The sequence below is a fragment of the Mercenaria mercenaria genome, chromosome 3 (genome assembly GCF_021730395.1).
Source record: "Mercenaria mercenaria strain notata chromosome 3, MADL_Memer_1, whole genome shotgun sequence".
Classification (NCBI taxonomy): Eukaryota; Metazoa; Mollusca; class Bivalvia; order Venerida; family Veneridae; genus Mercenaria; species Mercenaria mercenaria.
This window is the reverse complement of record NC_069363.1, coordinates 41,112,571-41,129,792: the sequence shown is the minus strand read 5'-3', so window position 1 is coordinate 41,129,792 and position 17,222 is coordinate 41,112,571. Positions and strand designations below refer to the sequence as shown.

The 17,222-nt window shown below is 36.7% G+C and overlaps 2 protein-coding genes across 2 annotated transcripts; both read left to right on the top strand.

The window, feature by feature from the left end:
* The first annotated feature begins 483 nt into the window (after positions 1-483).
* On the top strand, positions 484-7,952 carry LOC128555570 (serum paraoxonase/arylesterase 2-like). Its single transcript, XM_053538280.1, has 8 exons — positions 484-560; positions 3,226-3,281; positions 4,546-4,693; positions 5,292-5,415; positions 5,714-5,920; positions 6,384-6,465; positions 6,821-6,955; positions 7,352-7,952. Exons 3-8 carry the CDS (start codon positions 4,648-4,650, stop codon positions 7,571-7,573), a joined length of 816 nt encoding a protein of 271 aa, XP_053394255.1. The 5' UTR covers positions 484-560; positions 3,226-3,281; positions 4,546-4,647; the 3' UTR covers positions 7,574-7,952.
* A 2,068-nt stretch (positions 7,953-10,020) lies between these two features.
* On the top strand, positions 10,021-17,134 carry LOC128555568 (serum paraoxonase/lactonase 3-like). The gene is made up of 9 exons (XM_053538274.1): positions 10,021-10,202; positions 10,499-10,569; positions 11,926-11,981; positions 13,980-14,127; positions 14,759-14,882; positions 15,193-15,399; positions 15,878-15,959; positions 16,309-16,443; positions 16,842-17,134. The coding sequence occupies exons 1-9, from the start codon at positions 10,138-10,140 to the stop codon at positions 17,061-17,063; spliced, it is 1,110 nt and encodes a 369-aa protein (XP_053394249.1). The 5' UTR covers positions 10,021-10,137; the 3' UTR covers positions 17,064-17,134.
* Positions 17,135-17,222: the final 88 nt, after the last annotated feature.

Genomic DNA, 17,222 nt, shown 5'->3' with positions numbered 1-17,222 from the left:
ACCATACAAAGCTACCAGCAGTTAGTTTTCCAACTGACATCAGGATTTTACATGTATCGGCTGTATAAATTGTCTAAAGAATTAATAATCATTATCTCTCACCTTAATTTACAGACATCCAAAATCACGATGTTCTCTTTATAACAAATATTGACGGGGGCCAAAATTCGAAAGTGTACCCTGCTACCTAAAGCAAAGTTTGGATTACAGGTTAGAAATTAAATAGCACTTAAAAGAAATAAAGTTTTGTGTCAGCCTCTTTAAATAATTTTGATGAGTTACTACGTAATATCGTTTTCAACATTTTAGAAGTGAAACATGGCAGGAAATTAATGATAACCTTTCTTTTTCATTTCACGAACCAGTTGTGTGTGTCGGAGAAAACGGAATGCATTACTTAAATTTCTTATCTTCTTTGGGTATTTCATTTCATTTAAAAAAACTTGATTACAGTAAAACATTTACATAGAAAACTTATTTTTATTTCAGGGACTGGTTGGACTTTAACCGAGATGTCATATTTACAGTGACACCTGGAAAATGTCACGTTGTACTTCATGGTAGGAGTCTCTTTTTCAATCGTATTAATATTTTTCGATCCATGACCTTTTTCTGTCCAACGCAAGAAGTTTCAAGTCAAATATATACATTAAATTTAGCCAGTGGCTTCCTGAAAGGGACTGTTTGCCGACACCAGTCGGCCGTGAGACACGATGTTCTTCATTACAATCCTCATTACATACGGAAAATGGTGTGGTAGCGTGCAGATACAGACGTCCATGGCCCGTAATCACCAATGATCTTTGTCCGAAATTTAGATGATAAAATTGTATTTCATTTTTATCTGTCGTTAAATAAGCACACATTGTGGTGAACTAAGTCTAATTAAACATCCATGGCCACTGGCACCAGATCAGAAAGAAAATGCCTCCGTACGTGTTATACCCTACCCTTAGGTATTCTATAAGAACCGTGGTCATGAACGGGAAAATATACTAACCCGTTTTAATCGCGCATTTCATACCTAAAACACGCAGTGCGGTAAATATGTACTTTGGATATCAAACAAGTGGTAATTTATCTTCCATTGTGTACCGGTCACATTTTTTCAATACATCTTATCTTAGAAAAACAACGCGTACTTTATAGTTATTTCAACGTTACACAAAAAACTTGCTTGAACTTCCCTTGTGAAGTTCCGTTCTAGATTACAAAACCATTCTGATTGGCTGTTGTGAAAATGTATGTCAATCGTCATATTACTACACGTGTTCGCTAAAATGTGAAAATGCAGCATAAATGTGCAAAATGAATAAAATAAACAGAGCAGATGCAGACCAACGTACGATTTCAAATTAAAGATCATAAATTATACAAGTTGAATTTCATTCATCATTTCGAGTTTTAGTATAAAATTGTGTTTTTTTTAAATTCTGTTTTTGTTTGTTTACGTTTCGCCAAATATGTGCACACTGCCGTTACCTCTAGACCGGATGTTCATTAGGGAAGGTCAAGCAAGTTTTTTCAGTAACGTTGACGAAAGCATAAAATATGTTGATAATCTCAGCAATATGGAATATTGAGAAAATGTGACTGGTGCACGATGGAAGATAAATTATCACTTGTTTAATATACTAGGTACCCATTCACCGAACTGCGCATTTAAGTTAAGAAATGTACGATTGAGACGGGTTAGTGTACTTTCCCGTTCATGACCATGGTTCTTATAGAATATCTAGGGGTAGGGTATAACACGTACGGAGGCATTTTCTTTCTGATCTGGTGCCAGTGTCCACGGCGAATAAGACGACTATGGCCTACGTGATGGTGGTAATGTCAGATATGAGGGTGAAGTAAAAATCTTGAAGTTTGTTCATCGAGTGAGGCTAACAATAGCAATCAAGATCTACTATTTTACAAATGCAGTTTTTGGGCTGCTTTTTTAGTGTTAACTGAGATTTAAGGAACAATGTGTATGAGAGAGAAATCTGCTTGGACCTTGATACATTGTTCCACTTCATGGAAACGCCACCAGTATTCACAGGCATTCCGGGAGTTATGGCATCAGCCCCCCAATCCCTCTGTCTAGAACATATGTAGCCCACTGTAGCAGCATTTAAAATGGAACTGAGTCCAGATACCGATCATAAAGTATGTTTCATGAAAATTAAAACACGAATTCAATTCCTTTTTAATTCCTAAAATATTGGCAAGAGGTTGGGAAATGGTGGAAGGTTGGAGCAGGGTGCAATACTGGCTTTGGACTTGAAAGAGTATCAAATTAGCTTGCTGTCTTCACACTCCACTTAAAAGATAACAAGTGTGCATCCATTTTTCGGCACAGCCGTATTAAGCTTGTCTTCATGACCTACAACGACCTATGCTACGTGACTAAGTTGGCAAAATCAGATTGCTAGGTAAAACATCATAAGTTTACCCTATACGAAAGATTTATGCAAAAGTCTTGCTATGAGTGTTCATTGTTTTCAATTTGTATCTTGTGCAACGGATAGCTCAGTGGTTTGCACACTGGCCTTCCAATCCTGAGGTCGGGGGTTCGATCCCCGGCAGCTACTCGGGAATTTTCAGAAACGCTTTTCAGTGTTTCCCACCCAACTAGAGGTGTACTAGTCAGGAACCCAGGCAATCCTTGCGTGTATCAGTGCTATACACTGGGCACGTTAAAGAATCAGGCTGTCTATTCGCAACGAGCTAGGCTAAGTTAGCCGGACAAGCCTGTATCTGATTTCTGATCTCTCTGTCGTGGGGGCTTTGTCTCACTCTGTCCCTCTGGTCAGATCGCTCTGTGTCTGTACTGGTAGAGGATGAATTATGCGCCCTGTGTGGCTGCATTTGAACTATGTAAAGCGCCTTTGAACGTGAAATTATCATGAAAAGGGCGCTATATAAATCTGGTAAGATAATAAATCTGCTAAGATAAGATAACACTGGGTGAAATGACAAATTTTAAAGTTATGTGTCGGTCAGTATATTTAGCAAGTATATTGTCTAAATAAATACAAAAAGTATGTTGATACATACAATAAAACCCCGTTCAAATTCTATATGTTTGTATAAATTTACAGAAAAGGATGTGTACAGTCGTATAACTAATCATGTTACATTAATAACATTGTTCATTTTTTCAAATATGAAGTTGGGTCTAATATAATCTTTAAATAAATTAGTATTAAAACCGATTTTTATACAACTTTTGTATTTCAGACGGCGGATCGGAGGATTTGACCCATGTCGGCAATGGTGTTGTCCTGTTTTCGACGGTAAGGTTATTACTGTCTATTGTAACTATACGGTTCCAAATGACATTTATTTTCTGTTGTTGTTTTTCTCTCTCCCAGCTATGTATTTCTATGTACTTTGTTTGACCATGTATATTGCGGATGGATAAGAAAGTAGAATTAATTGGGTAAATAACCTATTGTAGTACATTTGTAATTATAAAGTATCTACCTACTTGTTGACACGGTAAACAGGACGATTACCACATTTGTTTACGATATCTTGCGACATATGTTGTCTTTACCAGCAACAGTTTAAGATATATAGGTTTATACCGGTACATTTAGACAGGCATTATTTCGTCTCTAGACAGTTGACAGATTAATCAAAGGCAAAGGCTGAGCACAATCAGTATGACTAGCAAAAAGTAGAAATCACGACTGTTATGCGGGAAGAAGTATTTCAAGGGCATGCCTCTTCACCGAAACGACAGAGACCCGTACCACATAACGTATGACAGGCAATTATAATGGCGTATATTTATTCTGACATAACTGTCTGTAAATACATGTCTCCAGATCAAATAAAAGTCTCCTCCCAACCCCCTTCCCTAACAAAGGGTAACGGTGCCTTGACGGTTCAGAACTCGAATGTATTAGTCAAACTGCTATAGTGTTTGACAGATGTTTTATGATAAGATCTGAATATATTTTTGTTATGGCATTGACTTCGACCAAAAATCAGCCTAAATACATCGCAGACGAACAGTAATCTAATTTTGTGTCCTAAGGTGGTGATGGTAGAGCCGTAATACCAGTCGGCAGCTTCCGTTCGATTACGTAGTCTCCGGCATTCTCTGCTTGTTAATGAGAAGGTATTGACCGAATTAAAGGATGCCGAAATATCATATGCGAATACGTAATCATACGGATTTTGTCAGCTGACATTACGGATCCACCGATGGTTAACAACATTATCATAGCCTTGTTATACCCCAAATGGCTAAGCTGAACTTTACCAATACAAGGGCGCTGAGCACTGTTCATTTTCTGTCGTCAGAGGTTCGTTTAGACTAAGGGAAGCGTTGTAGACATTCGGTATGCGAGAATGAGAAGGAATGAGCGGCGAAAGACCACCTCAAGGAGACCAGTTCTGAATTTTGCTCAGTCCTCAGTCAGATTGTGACATGATCCGTTTATTTATTTCACAGAGTACTGTCTTAAAGTTTTATTAACATTTACGATAGTTCAAAATTTCGATTAAATTCAGTACACCATTTGTCTAACAATTCTTGTAATATTTCAGGGTTTACTGACTTCAAAGGGTCATATTAAAGCAGTAGACTTAAATCAGAGTTTGAATGCTTTTACTCTTAACATAACCAACTCACCGGAGAGAGACGACTTCATGACTAAACTACACGGCTTATCGTCTTGGCGAGATCCCCACACTGGTATGCTTACATGAAATTTACTTTTAAAAAGGAATATGCGTCTGTTTGCATGACAATGCTATAAAAAACTGAACTTTTCTAACATCGGTTCGTTCCCTAGATTTACAATTTTGTTTTCCCTTTCATTGATATTTTAATATTTCAACATGTGTTGATATCCTTTCGACATCGAATTATCATTTAGTTTAGTTCGAATGTTCTATCATTTTTTCAAGGTGCATGATGTTCAATACTATGCAATTATGGACTTTTCAGCTGAGCAATGAGACGTGATCTGCATCAGAAATGAATTGACCAAGTCGATAGTACACAACTGCTTTATCAAGATGAAATATCAATATATGAATTTCGAAGTTATTTTCAGTAATTTTGTACTATCGTAGTTTTATGCACAGTTTTTCCGTACCGTTCAGTGGCATACATATATTATGAGTGCAGCTTAAACGTGAATTTGACGGGCTATTTATAGTAACTTTGCGGTCCTTGACTAAAATCAGTCAACATCATGTGATTTTGTGTTTTACCCAGGGGCATACTATTCCGTTTATTATAATTTTGATAACTCATAATATGATCAAGATCAAAAAATATGTTTCAGGTAAGCTATATCTTTATGTGATATCACATGCTTCGGAGGAAAGTATTGAAGTATTCGAAGTTGAAGACGGCATAAACCTTAAATACATAAAGACAATCACAGATTCCAGTTTTGCTTCCAAACTGTAAGTTATCTGCAACTACGCCAAGTCCGTAAAATTATAATTTCATTGACCTGAATGAGCGAAAACGAACATTGTACATTGTGTATTTATTTTACGTTACAGTTTAGCGTCTTAATTCAGTTGAAGTAATTCGTCTGCAGAAAGGGACATGATTAACATTGCATCTGTCGAGAAAGAAAATAGTTTCGTCTGCCCATTCGCATGAATGGTACATCAAGAATTGTTATTCTGGAAAACACTATGCTTCAGGCAACACTATTTTTCACCATCATACATGCATATATTTCTGCTTCCACAGTATGAACGATCTTGTAGTGGTTGGAAAAGATAAGTTTTACATCTCACAGTTTACACATTTTCCAATCCGTGACATGACCAAGGTCAATTTGGAATGGCTGTCCCGCTGGAAAACTGGGAATATATATTACTATGATGGTCACAGGGCAAGAGTAGTAGCGTCAAACCTTGAACAGCCGAATGGAATCAACATTTCTCCAGATGCAAAGTATGATAATGTTTCCTTATCTGCGAACAATTGTGTTATATATTTATTCTAGAGTATGAAATGATACCTTTTCGCAAGTATGACAGTAGTATCATAATGCTACCTGTTCTGAAAACAACTGTATTGAATATTCTTAAATGCTATCTTTTTCTGAAAACAATGGTATTGTACATTATTGAGTATGGTTATGCTATCTTTTCTGAGAGCAAGAGTATTCTATATCACCGAGTATGATAATGATTCCTTTTCTGAAAACAATAGTATTGTGTATTGTTGGTACAAAGTTTGTGCATAGGTGGGTGTGCTTTTGCTGCGTTGGAAATGTCAGTTTAAAATAAGAAATGTATATATATGTTTTTCATAACAGAAATGTAATGAGTGATTGAAAGTCTTTCAGTTGAAATGTTGGTAATATACCTTGCTTCTGTTTGAAAATCGTTTAAATGCTTTTACGTTTTTTAAGGGTGATATATCTATCGGAATGGGGATCAAAGACATTAAAGGCATACAGGAGGGAATCAACAAACAATCTTGTTGAACTATGGGTAAATTGTTTTTAGGTTTTACACCTTATTGCAGCCAAAACAAAGGGCAATATACACCATATAACACACATTTCTTGAAACTGTACAAACTATTACCGTCTCCCAAAGCAGAGCGTATAGACTAGTCAGAGATCGTTACGTTTAAAATGTCTCATTTTATCTATATTTGTTGCACATATCTTAGTTGAAAATAATTAAAGTTATAGCACACAGAATATTTTAATTCACTTGGGTAAATTGATTGAAATCAAAATGTGTAGAATCTTCACACGAGAACATGTTCACAGTTTGTGTCGGAGAATGAAATGAAGAAGTTTAAAGAAGACACAATCATGATTCGGTTGCAACATTTCAGAGTACGTATCTTGGTACTGGTATCGATAACATTGAAGTGGACCCAGATACCGGGGATCTCTGGATAGGAGCTCATCCGGTGATGTGGAAAGTTATTGATCTTTTAAATATATTTGGTGCTAAACATCCTGGTCAGGTTAGCTTGCTCTCAAACACATTCCCGAGTTCCTAGACTTCTTGTATAAAATCACTTTTAACTATTTGAGAATATTGCATGTTAAAATTACTTTATATAGATAAAAATAACATTGTCACGAATGTGTTTACATGACTTTTTTTCAAATGCAGAGATGTTCGTAAATGATGGTAACGGAAGATCTACGAAGATGGCATACAGTAACTGCTGTAATTTCTAAAAAGATATTTTTAGTTTTATTTTACCTTAGATTTCTAATTTTCTACCTCTTAAACATTACATTATACATACTCAAAAATGTTACGAGTTTACTAACATTTAACGTTAAGGTTGTTTTAGTTTGTGTTTTAAACAAGAGAATAATTGTAGAAACTCAGCTTAATATTTGTTATTTAGGTGCTGCGAATAAAAATGACTGACAACGCTATCTCCGAAATAGAAGAGGTCTTCTCCGACGATGGTAATTTTTTATATGGGACTTCGTCAGCAACAAATGTGAATGGCAAGTTAGTCATCGGTACCGTTTCACAGAAAGCTGCCGTTTGCGAACTCAACTATTTGTCAAAGAATGATGCTACGGACAGCGGACTGCTTCCAGATTCATACGTAGCGAATTGAAAAGGGTTGATAACTATATAAGAGGCGTTTGATATATTTTCACAAGACAAATAAACTTCAGTGAAAGCATACTTGCTTCTTTTTCGTCTTCCCGATTTTTAGGAGGGGGTTGGTATAGCTGCTGTCTTGTCCTTCCATCCGTCCGTCCGTCTTATCCTCTAACCATTCCGAAATCTTTGTTCGGATAACTTTTCTTACTGTTTTCTATGGATTTGGTCCAATGTACAGAAATGTATCTTGAACATATTGTCAGGACATGAATGTACCATGCCAAGATTAAGAGTTAGTTTACAGAATTCGGCACATTGTCCAATACTTATACAACTCTTCCCACAGTTTTCAAGAGATCTAGCCCAACCTAACAGATATGTACTGTTATGGAGCAAACTTGCGCCTATCGCCAGAATGTGAATGTATTATGCCCGGTATAAGAGTTATGGCTCTTTTAAATTTTAGAGTGATGTATATTGCCCAAGACTGATATTAATATTGTCCGAATAACTCCCCTTTCAGTGTCCCAAACATACAGAAAAATATCACTATGAATTGAAACAGTTACTGTACGTATTGTCAGGTCATGTATGTATCATACATAGTTAAGGAGTTATGACCCTTTGAAAATAAAAATATTGCTATACAAAAACCCCCGAAACCACTTTCAACCTGGTGAAAAACGAACCGCATAACTTTTAAATGATGCCCAAGTCTAATTAACATCCATTAAGCTGTTCATGAGAAGAAGTTGTTTAATTGCATTTTCATGCTTAGCCCTTAAAGGGGCCATGTACCCCGATTTGAACAAAATTAGGAGAGGACCCTATAATGATGCTAGTAAGCCAAGAAGACACCATAGCTCCAACGCGTGTAAAGGTATCCACATAACCAACAAACAAAATCCATTTGACGTCACATACACCATCCATGACACCCGGCTGAGACCTACAGGAGGCGCTAAATATCTTGGATTCAGCATCAAACGCGACTTCTCTTGGAAAACTCATATTGATAACATCACCAAAAAGCAAACTCCACAATGGCATTCATCCGCACATACGTCCATGTCCAACCATGGCCAAAGCATCAACGTACAAGACATATGTCCGTCCCACGGTAGAGTATGTTTCCATTGTGTGGTCCCCCATGCTGGATATGATTCAGTGAAGAGCCGCAAGGTTAGTCAAAAAGGACTAAAAACGAACAAGCTCAGTTTCAAATATACCCCATGAACTTCAGCATCACAGACGCAACCACGCTGTACAAAATTAAGCACAATCTTGTTGATATTATTCAAGATCCTCCTCTACGGCAATCAGAATCTGTCAGTATCCATAACCAACAGTACAACCGAATCTGTTGCCCTTGGAGTCGCCTGCCTCAATATACTGTAAGTCATTCTACGTTAGAGGGCTTTAAGGCTGTTCTAGGAAACATCAACACATTCTAAACGCAAAACTTTTATCAGTTTATAAACAGTGTACCATGAGAGACTTTCAGTCTAATTTACCCGTAAATATAGTTGTCGCTACGGCGGCGCATGTACAGTATTTTAATCAAATCGCGAGTATACTCTTCTACAGTGAGGTGATTACTGAAACGGATGATGATTATGACGTGTATCAACAAGTCCTCACGTTGGATGAGGCATTTCTAGTCAACGTTTTAAATCATGGTGTATGTCAACTAGTCCTCAAATTGGCTGATGCATTTGATGCATTTCTTCAGCAAAAACACCAACAGAAGTCAGTCTGTAGTCTTGGAGAGAGACCCCTCCAAGGAAGTAACTGTAACATCTGGACTCCACCCTGTTCGAAATATTGAACAATGCTTTAGTTAGTTTTATCGATAGAACCAAACTTCAGTAATATGCAACGGATGCCGATAAGTTGAAACTTGAGTTTTCAGATCATTTGTGCCAAAACCGGTTACGGCAGGACAGCTGTATCTCTGAATAATAATGTAATTTCTTTCTTAACTACTAAAAGTAGCTGCTAATCTGTTCGCCAACGATCTGATCGTACTGATATCTTCCTCTATAATATAGCCTATATTTTATCGTTGCGTAATAGTGCATGTTCATATATCAGTGTTTTAAACGCTCTGTCAAAAACGTGGATTATATTTACTTGCATAAAATTATTGCCTCTTATGCCTTACACCATTGTACGCGGGTCAAAACGTACCCAAACCAAAACAGTGTGGAGATATACCACATACATGTTCGTCTCGTGACTATAATTATGTCGAACCTGTGATGGATGGGAACGGAAGATGAACAAGAAAAGCTATATTTTCATAAATCTACCAGAATCAAACTTTCGAAATAAATCAGCCGTAAAAAAAGTCACAATATAGTTAAATATAATATGAAGATAAAATATAGTACATATACTTAATGCATTATTCCATGCGTTGATAACCTACTTCAAAATGTACTTGCTACCCAGCGAAAATATGCTGACTTAGCGCACTGAAATGCCGGCATACATAGGCAATATATCTTTTGAAATAGGTGAAGGTGGAAAAAAATAGATATTTGCTGGTATTGTAACATTTATTCATTAAACATGTTCGGTTCCGCAGCTCGAATAATTTTCCTTGGTTTTGTACTAAAGCAAATTTTGGATTACAGGTTAGAAATTAGATAGCATTTGAAAAGAAATAAACTGTTGTGTCAGCATCTTTAAATAATTTTGATGAGTTACCACGTAATGTCGTTTTCAAAAGTTCAACATTTTAGAAACTGACAAGAATTGAAACATGGCAGGAAACTAATGATAACCTTTTTTCATTTCACGAACCAGTTGTGTGTGTCAGGAAAAACGGAATGCATTACTACAATTTCTTATCTTCTTTGGGTATTTCATTTCATTGTCAAAAAAACTTGATTACAGTAAAACATTTACATAGAAAACTGTTTTATTTCAGGGACTGGTTGGACTTTAACCGAGATGTCATATTTACAGTGACACCAGGAAAATGTCACGTTGTTCTTCATGGTAGGAGTCTCTTTTTCACTCGTATTAATATTTTTCTATTCATGACCTTTTTCTGTCCTACGCAAGAAGGTCCAAGTGAAATATATACATTAAACTTAGCCAGTGGCTTCCTGAAAGGGTTTGTTTGCCGACACCAGTCGGTCGTGAGACACGATGTTCCTCATTACATACAATTCTCGGTATACACAGGGAAAATGGTGTGGTGTGGTAGCGTGCAGAGACAGACGTTCATGGCCCGTAACCACCAATGATCTTTGTCCGAAGTTTAGATGATAAAATTTCATTTCGTTTTGATTGTTAAACAAGCACACCTTGTGGTGAACTATGTCTAATTAATAAACATCCACGGCGAAATTTCCACTTCCGCCATCTTAACCTATATTTAAGATCACTATGGCATACGTGATGGTGGTAATGTCAGATATGAGGGTGAAGTAAAAGTCATCTACCGAACATTTTTGAAGTTTTTTCTTTGAGTGAGGCTAACAATAGCAATCAAGATCTACTATTTTACAAGTGCAGCTTTTGGGCTGCTTCTTTAGTGTTAATCGAGATCTAAGGAACAATGTGTATGAGAAGAGAAATCTGCTTGGACCTTGATACACGGTTCCACATCATGGAAAAGCCACCAGTATTCACAGGCATTCCGGGAGTTATGGCATCACCCCTCCCAATCCCTCTGTCAAATACATACGTAGCCCACTGTAGCAGCATTTAAAATGGAACTGAGTCCAGGTCCCGATCATAAAGTATGTTTCGTGAAAATTAAAACACGTTTTCAATTCCTTTTTAATTGCTAAAATATTGGCAAGAGGTTGGGAAATGGTGGAAGGTTGGGGCAGGGTGCAATACTGGCTTTGGACTTGAAAGAGTATCAAGTTAGCTTGCTGTCATCACACTCCACTTGAAACATAACAAGTGTACATCTCACTCAAATAGTTCATTTTTCGGCACTGCCGTATTAAACTTGTCTTCATGACCTACAACGACCTATGCCGCGTCAGATTGCTAGCTAACACGTAAGTTTAGCCTATACGAAAGATTTATGCAAAAGTCTTGCTAACTGGATGAGTGTTCAATGTTTTCACTTTGTATCTTTTGCAACACTGAGTGAAATCTGTGCTGGTCAGTATATTTAGCAAGTATGTTGTCTAAATAAATACAAAATGTATATATAATACATACAATAAAATCCCGTTCAAATTCTATACGTTTGTATAAATTTACAGAAAAGGATGTATACAGTCGAATAACTATTCATGTTACATTAACATTGTTCATATTTTCAAATATGAAGTTGGGTCTAATATAATCTTTAGTATTAAAACCGATTTTTATACAACTTTTGTATTTCAGACGGTGGATCGGAGGATTTGACCCATGTCGGCAATGGTGTTGTCCTGTTTTCGACGGTAACAAATGACATTTATTTTCTGTTGTTTTTTCTCCGCCAGCTATGTATTTCTATGTACTTTGTTTGACCATAGTCAAATGCATGTATATTGCAGATGGATAAGAAAGTAGAATTAATTGGGTTTATAACCTATTATAGTACAGTTGTAATTATAATGTATCTACCTACTTGTTGACACGGTAAACAGGACGATTACCACATTTGAGTTTACGATACCGTGCGACATATTTACTCAGTCATATGTTGGTGTCTTTACCAGCAAAAGTTCAAGATATAGAGGTTTATACCGGCATTATTTCGTCTCTAGACAGTTGACAGATTAATCAAATGCAAAGGCTGAGCACAATCAGTATGACTAGCAAAAAAGTAGAAATCGTGATTGTTACGCGGTAGGAAGTATGTAGTATTTATCAGCCATATATTTTGATTTGTTCTAAGATACATAGCAAGGGCATGCCTCTTCACCGGAACGAGAGAGACTTTTTGATACTGCATAAATTTGAATAACCGTAGCACATAAAGTATGTCAGGCAATTATAATGGCGTTTATTATGCCCCCATTCGAAGGGGTATATTGTTTTGCAGATGTCGGTCGGTCTGTCGGTCTGTCTGTCGGTCGGTCTGTATGTAGACCAATCCGTTTCCGGACGATAACTCAAGAACGCTTGGGCCTAGGATAATGAAAGTTGATAGGAAGGTTGGTCATCACCTGCAGATGACCCCTATTGATTTTGAGATCTGTATGTCAAAGGTCAAGGTCACAGTGACTCTGAACAGTTAAACGGTTTCCGGATGATAACTCAAGAGCGCTTGGGCCTTGGGCAGATGACCCCTATTGATTTTGAGGTCATTTTGTGAAAGTTCAAGGTCAGATTGGCCAGGAACAGTTAAAACTGTTTCTGGACGATAACTTGATAACGCTTGGGCCAATGGTCATGAAAGATGAAATTGAGGTTCATCATGACCAGCAGATGACCCCTATTGATTTTAAGGTCAGTAGGTCAAAGGTCAAGGTTACAGTGACCCGGAACATTTAAACCGTTTCAAGACAATAACTTGAGAATGTCTGGGCCTAGGATCATGAAACTTGATAGGGAGGTTGGTCATGACCTGTAGATGACCCCTATAGATTTTGAGATCTGTAGGCTAAAGGTCAAGGTCACATTGACCGGAACAGTTAAACCCTTTCCAGACAATACCTTGAGAACGCTTGGGCATAGGATCACTAAACTTGATAGGGAGGTTGATCATGACCAGGAGATGACCGCTCTTAATTTTGAGGTCAATAGGTCAAAGGTCAATGTCACATTGAACCAGAACAGTAGAACTTTTGCTTACAGTGAGAAAATAATTTCTGTTCCTTGTGCAATTACTAAATACATCAAGGGGGCTGGGGAGGGGGGCATTTCGTGTTCGACGAGCTCTTGTTTATTCTGACATAATTGTCTGTAAATACCTGTCTCCAGATCAAATAAAAGTCTCCTCTCAACCCCCTTCCCTCACGATGGGTAACGGTGCCTTGACGTTTCAGAACTCGAATGGTATTGGCCGAATTAAAGGATGAAAGTATGCCGAAATATCATATGCGAAAACGTTATCACACCGATTTTGCCAGCTGACATTACGGATCCACCGATGGTTAACACAATCATCAGAGCCTTGTTATACCAAAAATGGCTAAGCTGAACTTTACCAATACAATTGTTTAATAGACAACGCAAGGGCGCTGAGCTTTGTTCATTTTCTGTCGTCAGAGGTTCGTCTTAGACTTAAGGGAAGCGTTGTAGACATTCGGTATGCGAGAATGAGAAGGAATGAGCGGCGAAATCCCACCTCAAGGAGACCAGTTCTGAATTTGCTCAGTCCTCAGTCATATTGTGACATGATCCGTTAATTTATTTCACAGAGTACAAAAGTTTTATTAACATTTACGATAATTCAAAATTTCGATTAAATTCAGTACACCATTTGTCTAACAATTCTTGTAATATTTCAGGGTTTACTGACTTCAAAGGGTCATATTAAAGCAGTAGACTTAAATCAGAGTTTGAATGCTTTTACTCTTAACATAACCAACTCACCTGAGAGAGACGACTTCATGACTAAACTACACGGCTTGTCGTCTTGGCGAGATCCCCACACTGGTATGCTTACATGAAATTTACTTTTAAAATGGAATATGCGTCTGTTTGCATGGCAATGCTATAAACAAACCGAACTTTTCTAACATCGGTTCGTTCCCTAGATTTACAATTTTGTGTTCTCTTTCATTGACATTTTAATATTTCAACATGTGTTGAGATCTTTTCGACATCGGATCATCATTTAGTTTAGTTCGAATGTTCTATCATTTTTTCAAGGTGCATGATGTTCAATACTATGCAATTATGGACTTTTCAGCTGAGCAATGAGACGTGATCTGCATCAGAAATGAATTGACCAAGTCGATAGCCGAAGACAGTATTTATACTTTTAACACAGGTCCCATCGTATTGAACATATGAACATTCTATAACTGCTTTATCAAGATGAAATATTAATATATGAATTTCGAAGTTATTTTCAGTAATTTTGTACTATCGTAGTTCAGTGGCATACACATATTATGAGTGCAGCTTAAACATGAATTTGACGGGCTATTTATAGTAACTGATGTTGACTAAAATCAGTCAACATCATGTGGTTTTGTGTTTTACCCAGGGGCTTAATATTCCGTTTATTATATTATAACTTTGATAATTCATAATATGATCAAGATCAAAAAGTATGTTTCAGGTAAACTATATCTTTATGTGATATCGCATGCTTCGGAGGAAAGTATTGAAGTATTCGAAGTTGAAGACGGCATGAACCTTGAATACATAAAGACTATCACAGATTCCAGTTTTGCTTCCAAATTGTAAGTTGTCTGCAACTACATCAAGTCCGTAAAATTATCATTTCATTGACCTGAATGAGCGAAAACGAACATTGTACATTGTGTATTTATTTTACGTTACAGTTTTGCGTCTTCATTCAGTTGAAGTAATTCGTCTGCAGAAAGGGACATGATTAACATTTCAACTGTCGAGATAGAAAATAGTTTCGTCTGCCCATTCGCATGAATGGTACATCAAGAATTGTTATTCTGGAAAACACTATGCTTCAGGCAACATTATTTTTCACCATCAGTATTAGTATATTACATGTATATATTTCTGCTTCCACAGTATGAACGATCTTGTAGTGGTAGGAAAAGATAAGTTTTACATCTCACAGTTTGCACATTTTCCGATCCGTGACATGACCAAGGTCAATTTGGAATGGCTGTCCCGCTGGAAAACTGGGAATATATATTACTATGATGGTCACAGGGCAAGAGTAGTAGCGTCAAACCTTGAACAGCCGAATGGAATCAACATTTCTCCAGATGCAAAGTATGATAATGTTTCCTTATCTGAAAACAGTCATATTATATATTTATTCTAGAGTATGAAAAATGCTTCTTTTTCGCAAGTATGACAATAGTAGTATCATAATGCTACCTGTTCTGAAAACAACTGTATTGAATATTCTCGAGTACATGTATTTTAATGCTATCTTTTTCTGAAAACAATGGTATTGTACATTCTTGAGTATGGTTATGCTACCTTTTCTGAGAACAAGAGTGTTCTATATCACCGAGTATGATAATGATTCCTTTTCTGAAAACAATAGTATTGTGTATTTATGGTACAAAGTTTGTGCATAGGTGCGCTTTTGCTGCGTTGGAAATGTCAGTTGAAAATAAGAAATGTATGTATATGTTTTTCATAACAGAAATATAATGAGTGATTGCAAGTCTTTCAGTTGAAATGTTGGTAATACACCCTGCTCCTGTTTGAAAATCGCTTAAATGCTTTTACATGTTTTAAGGGTGATATATCTGTCGGAATGGGGATCAAAGACATTAAAGGCATACAGGAGGGAATCAACAAACAATCTTGTTGAACTATGGGTAAATTGTTTTTAGGTTTTACACCTTATTGCAGCCAAAACAAAGGGCAATATATACCATATAACACACATTTCTTAAAACTGTAATTACCGTCTCCCAAAGCAGAGCGTATAGACTAGTCACAGATAGTTACTTTTAAAATGTCTCATTTTATCTATATTTGTTGCACATATCTTAGTCAAAAATAATTAAAGTTATAACACACAGAATATTTTAATTCACTTGGGTAAATTGATTGATATCAAAATGTGTAGAATCTTCACACGAGAACATGTTCACAGTTTGTGTCGGAGAATGAAATGAAGAAGTTTAAAGAAGATACAATCATGATTCGGTTGCAACATTTCAGAGTACGTATCTTGGTACTGGTATCGATAACATTGAAGTGGACCCAGATACCGGGGATCTCTGGATAGGAGCTCATCCGGTGATGTGGAAAGTTATTGATCTTTTAAATATATTTGGTGCTAAACATCCTGGTCAGGTTAGCTTGCTCTCAAACACATTCCCGAGTTCCTAGACTTCTTGTACAAAATCACTTAATTATTAGAGAATATTGCATGTTAAAATTACTTTATTTAGATAAAAATAACATTGTCACGAATGTGCTTACATGGCTTTTTTTTCAAATGCAGAGATGTTCGTAAATGATGGTAATGGAAGATCTACGAAGATGGCATACAGCAACTGTTGTAATTTCTAAAAAGATATTTTTAGTATTATTTTACCTTAGATTTCTAATTTTCTACCTCTTAACATTACATTATACATACTCAAAAATGTTACGAGTTTACCGAGTTACATTTAAAGTTAAAACTGTTTTAGTTTGCGTTTTAAATAAAAGAATAGTTGTAGAACTCAGTTTAAATAATTGTTATTTAGGTGCTGAGAATAAAAATGACTGACAACGCTGTCTCCGAAATAGAAGAGGTCTTCTCTGACGATGGTAATTTTTTATATGGGACTTCGTCAGCAACAAATGTGAATGGCAAGTTAGTCATCGGTACCGTTTCACAGAAAGCTGCCGTTTGCGAACTCAACTATTTGTCAAAGAATGAAGCTACGGACAGCGGACTGCTTCCAGATTCATACGTAGCGAATTGAAAAGGATCGCAAACTATATAAGAGGTGTTTGATGTATTTTCACAAGACAAATAAACTTCAGTGAAAGCATACTTGCTTCTTTTTCTTCTCCCCGATATTTAGGAGGGGGTTGGTATAGTTGCTGTCTTGTCCTTCCGTCCGTCCGTCTGACCCTCTAAC

Excerpts from the sequence above, each read along its gene's own strand:
- LOC128555568 (XM_053538274.1), top strand. The coding sequence starts at position 10,138 with ATGTTCGGTTCCGCAGCTCGAATAATTTTCCTTGGTTTTGTACTAAAG. Across the intron at positions 14,128-14,758 it reads TTGGCGAGATCCCCACACTG|GTAAACTATATCTTTATGTG; the intron begins GTATGCTTACAT and ends AGTATGTTTCAG. Across the intron at positions 15,960-16,308 it reads ACAATCTTGTTGAACTATGG|AGTACGTATCTTGGTACTGG; the intron begins GTAAATTGTTTT and ends GCAACATTTCAG.
- LOC128555570 (XM_053538280.1), top strand. The coding sequence starts at position 4,648 with ATGACTAAACTACACGGCTTATCGTCTTGGCGAGATCCCCACACTG. Across the intron at positions 4,694-5,291 it reads TTGGCGAGATCCCCACACTG|GTAAGCTATATCTTTATGTG; the intron begins GTATGCTTACAT and ends AATATGTTTCAG. Across the intron at positions 5,921-6,383 it reads AACATTTCTCCAGATGCAAA|GGTGATATATCTATCGGAAT; the intron begins GTATGATAATGT and ends ACGTTTTTTAAG.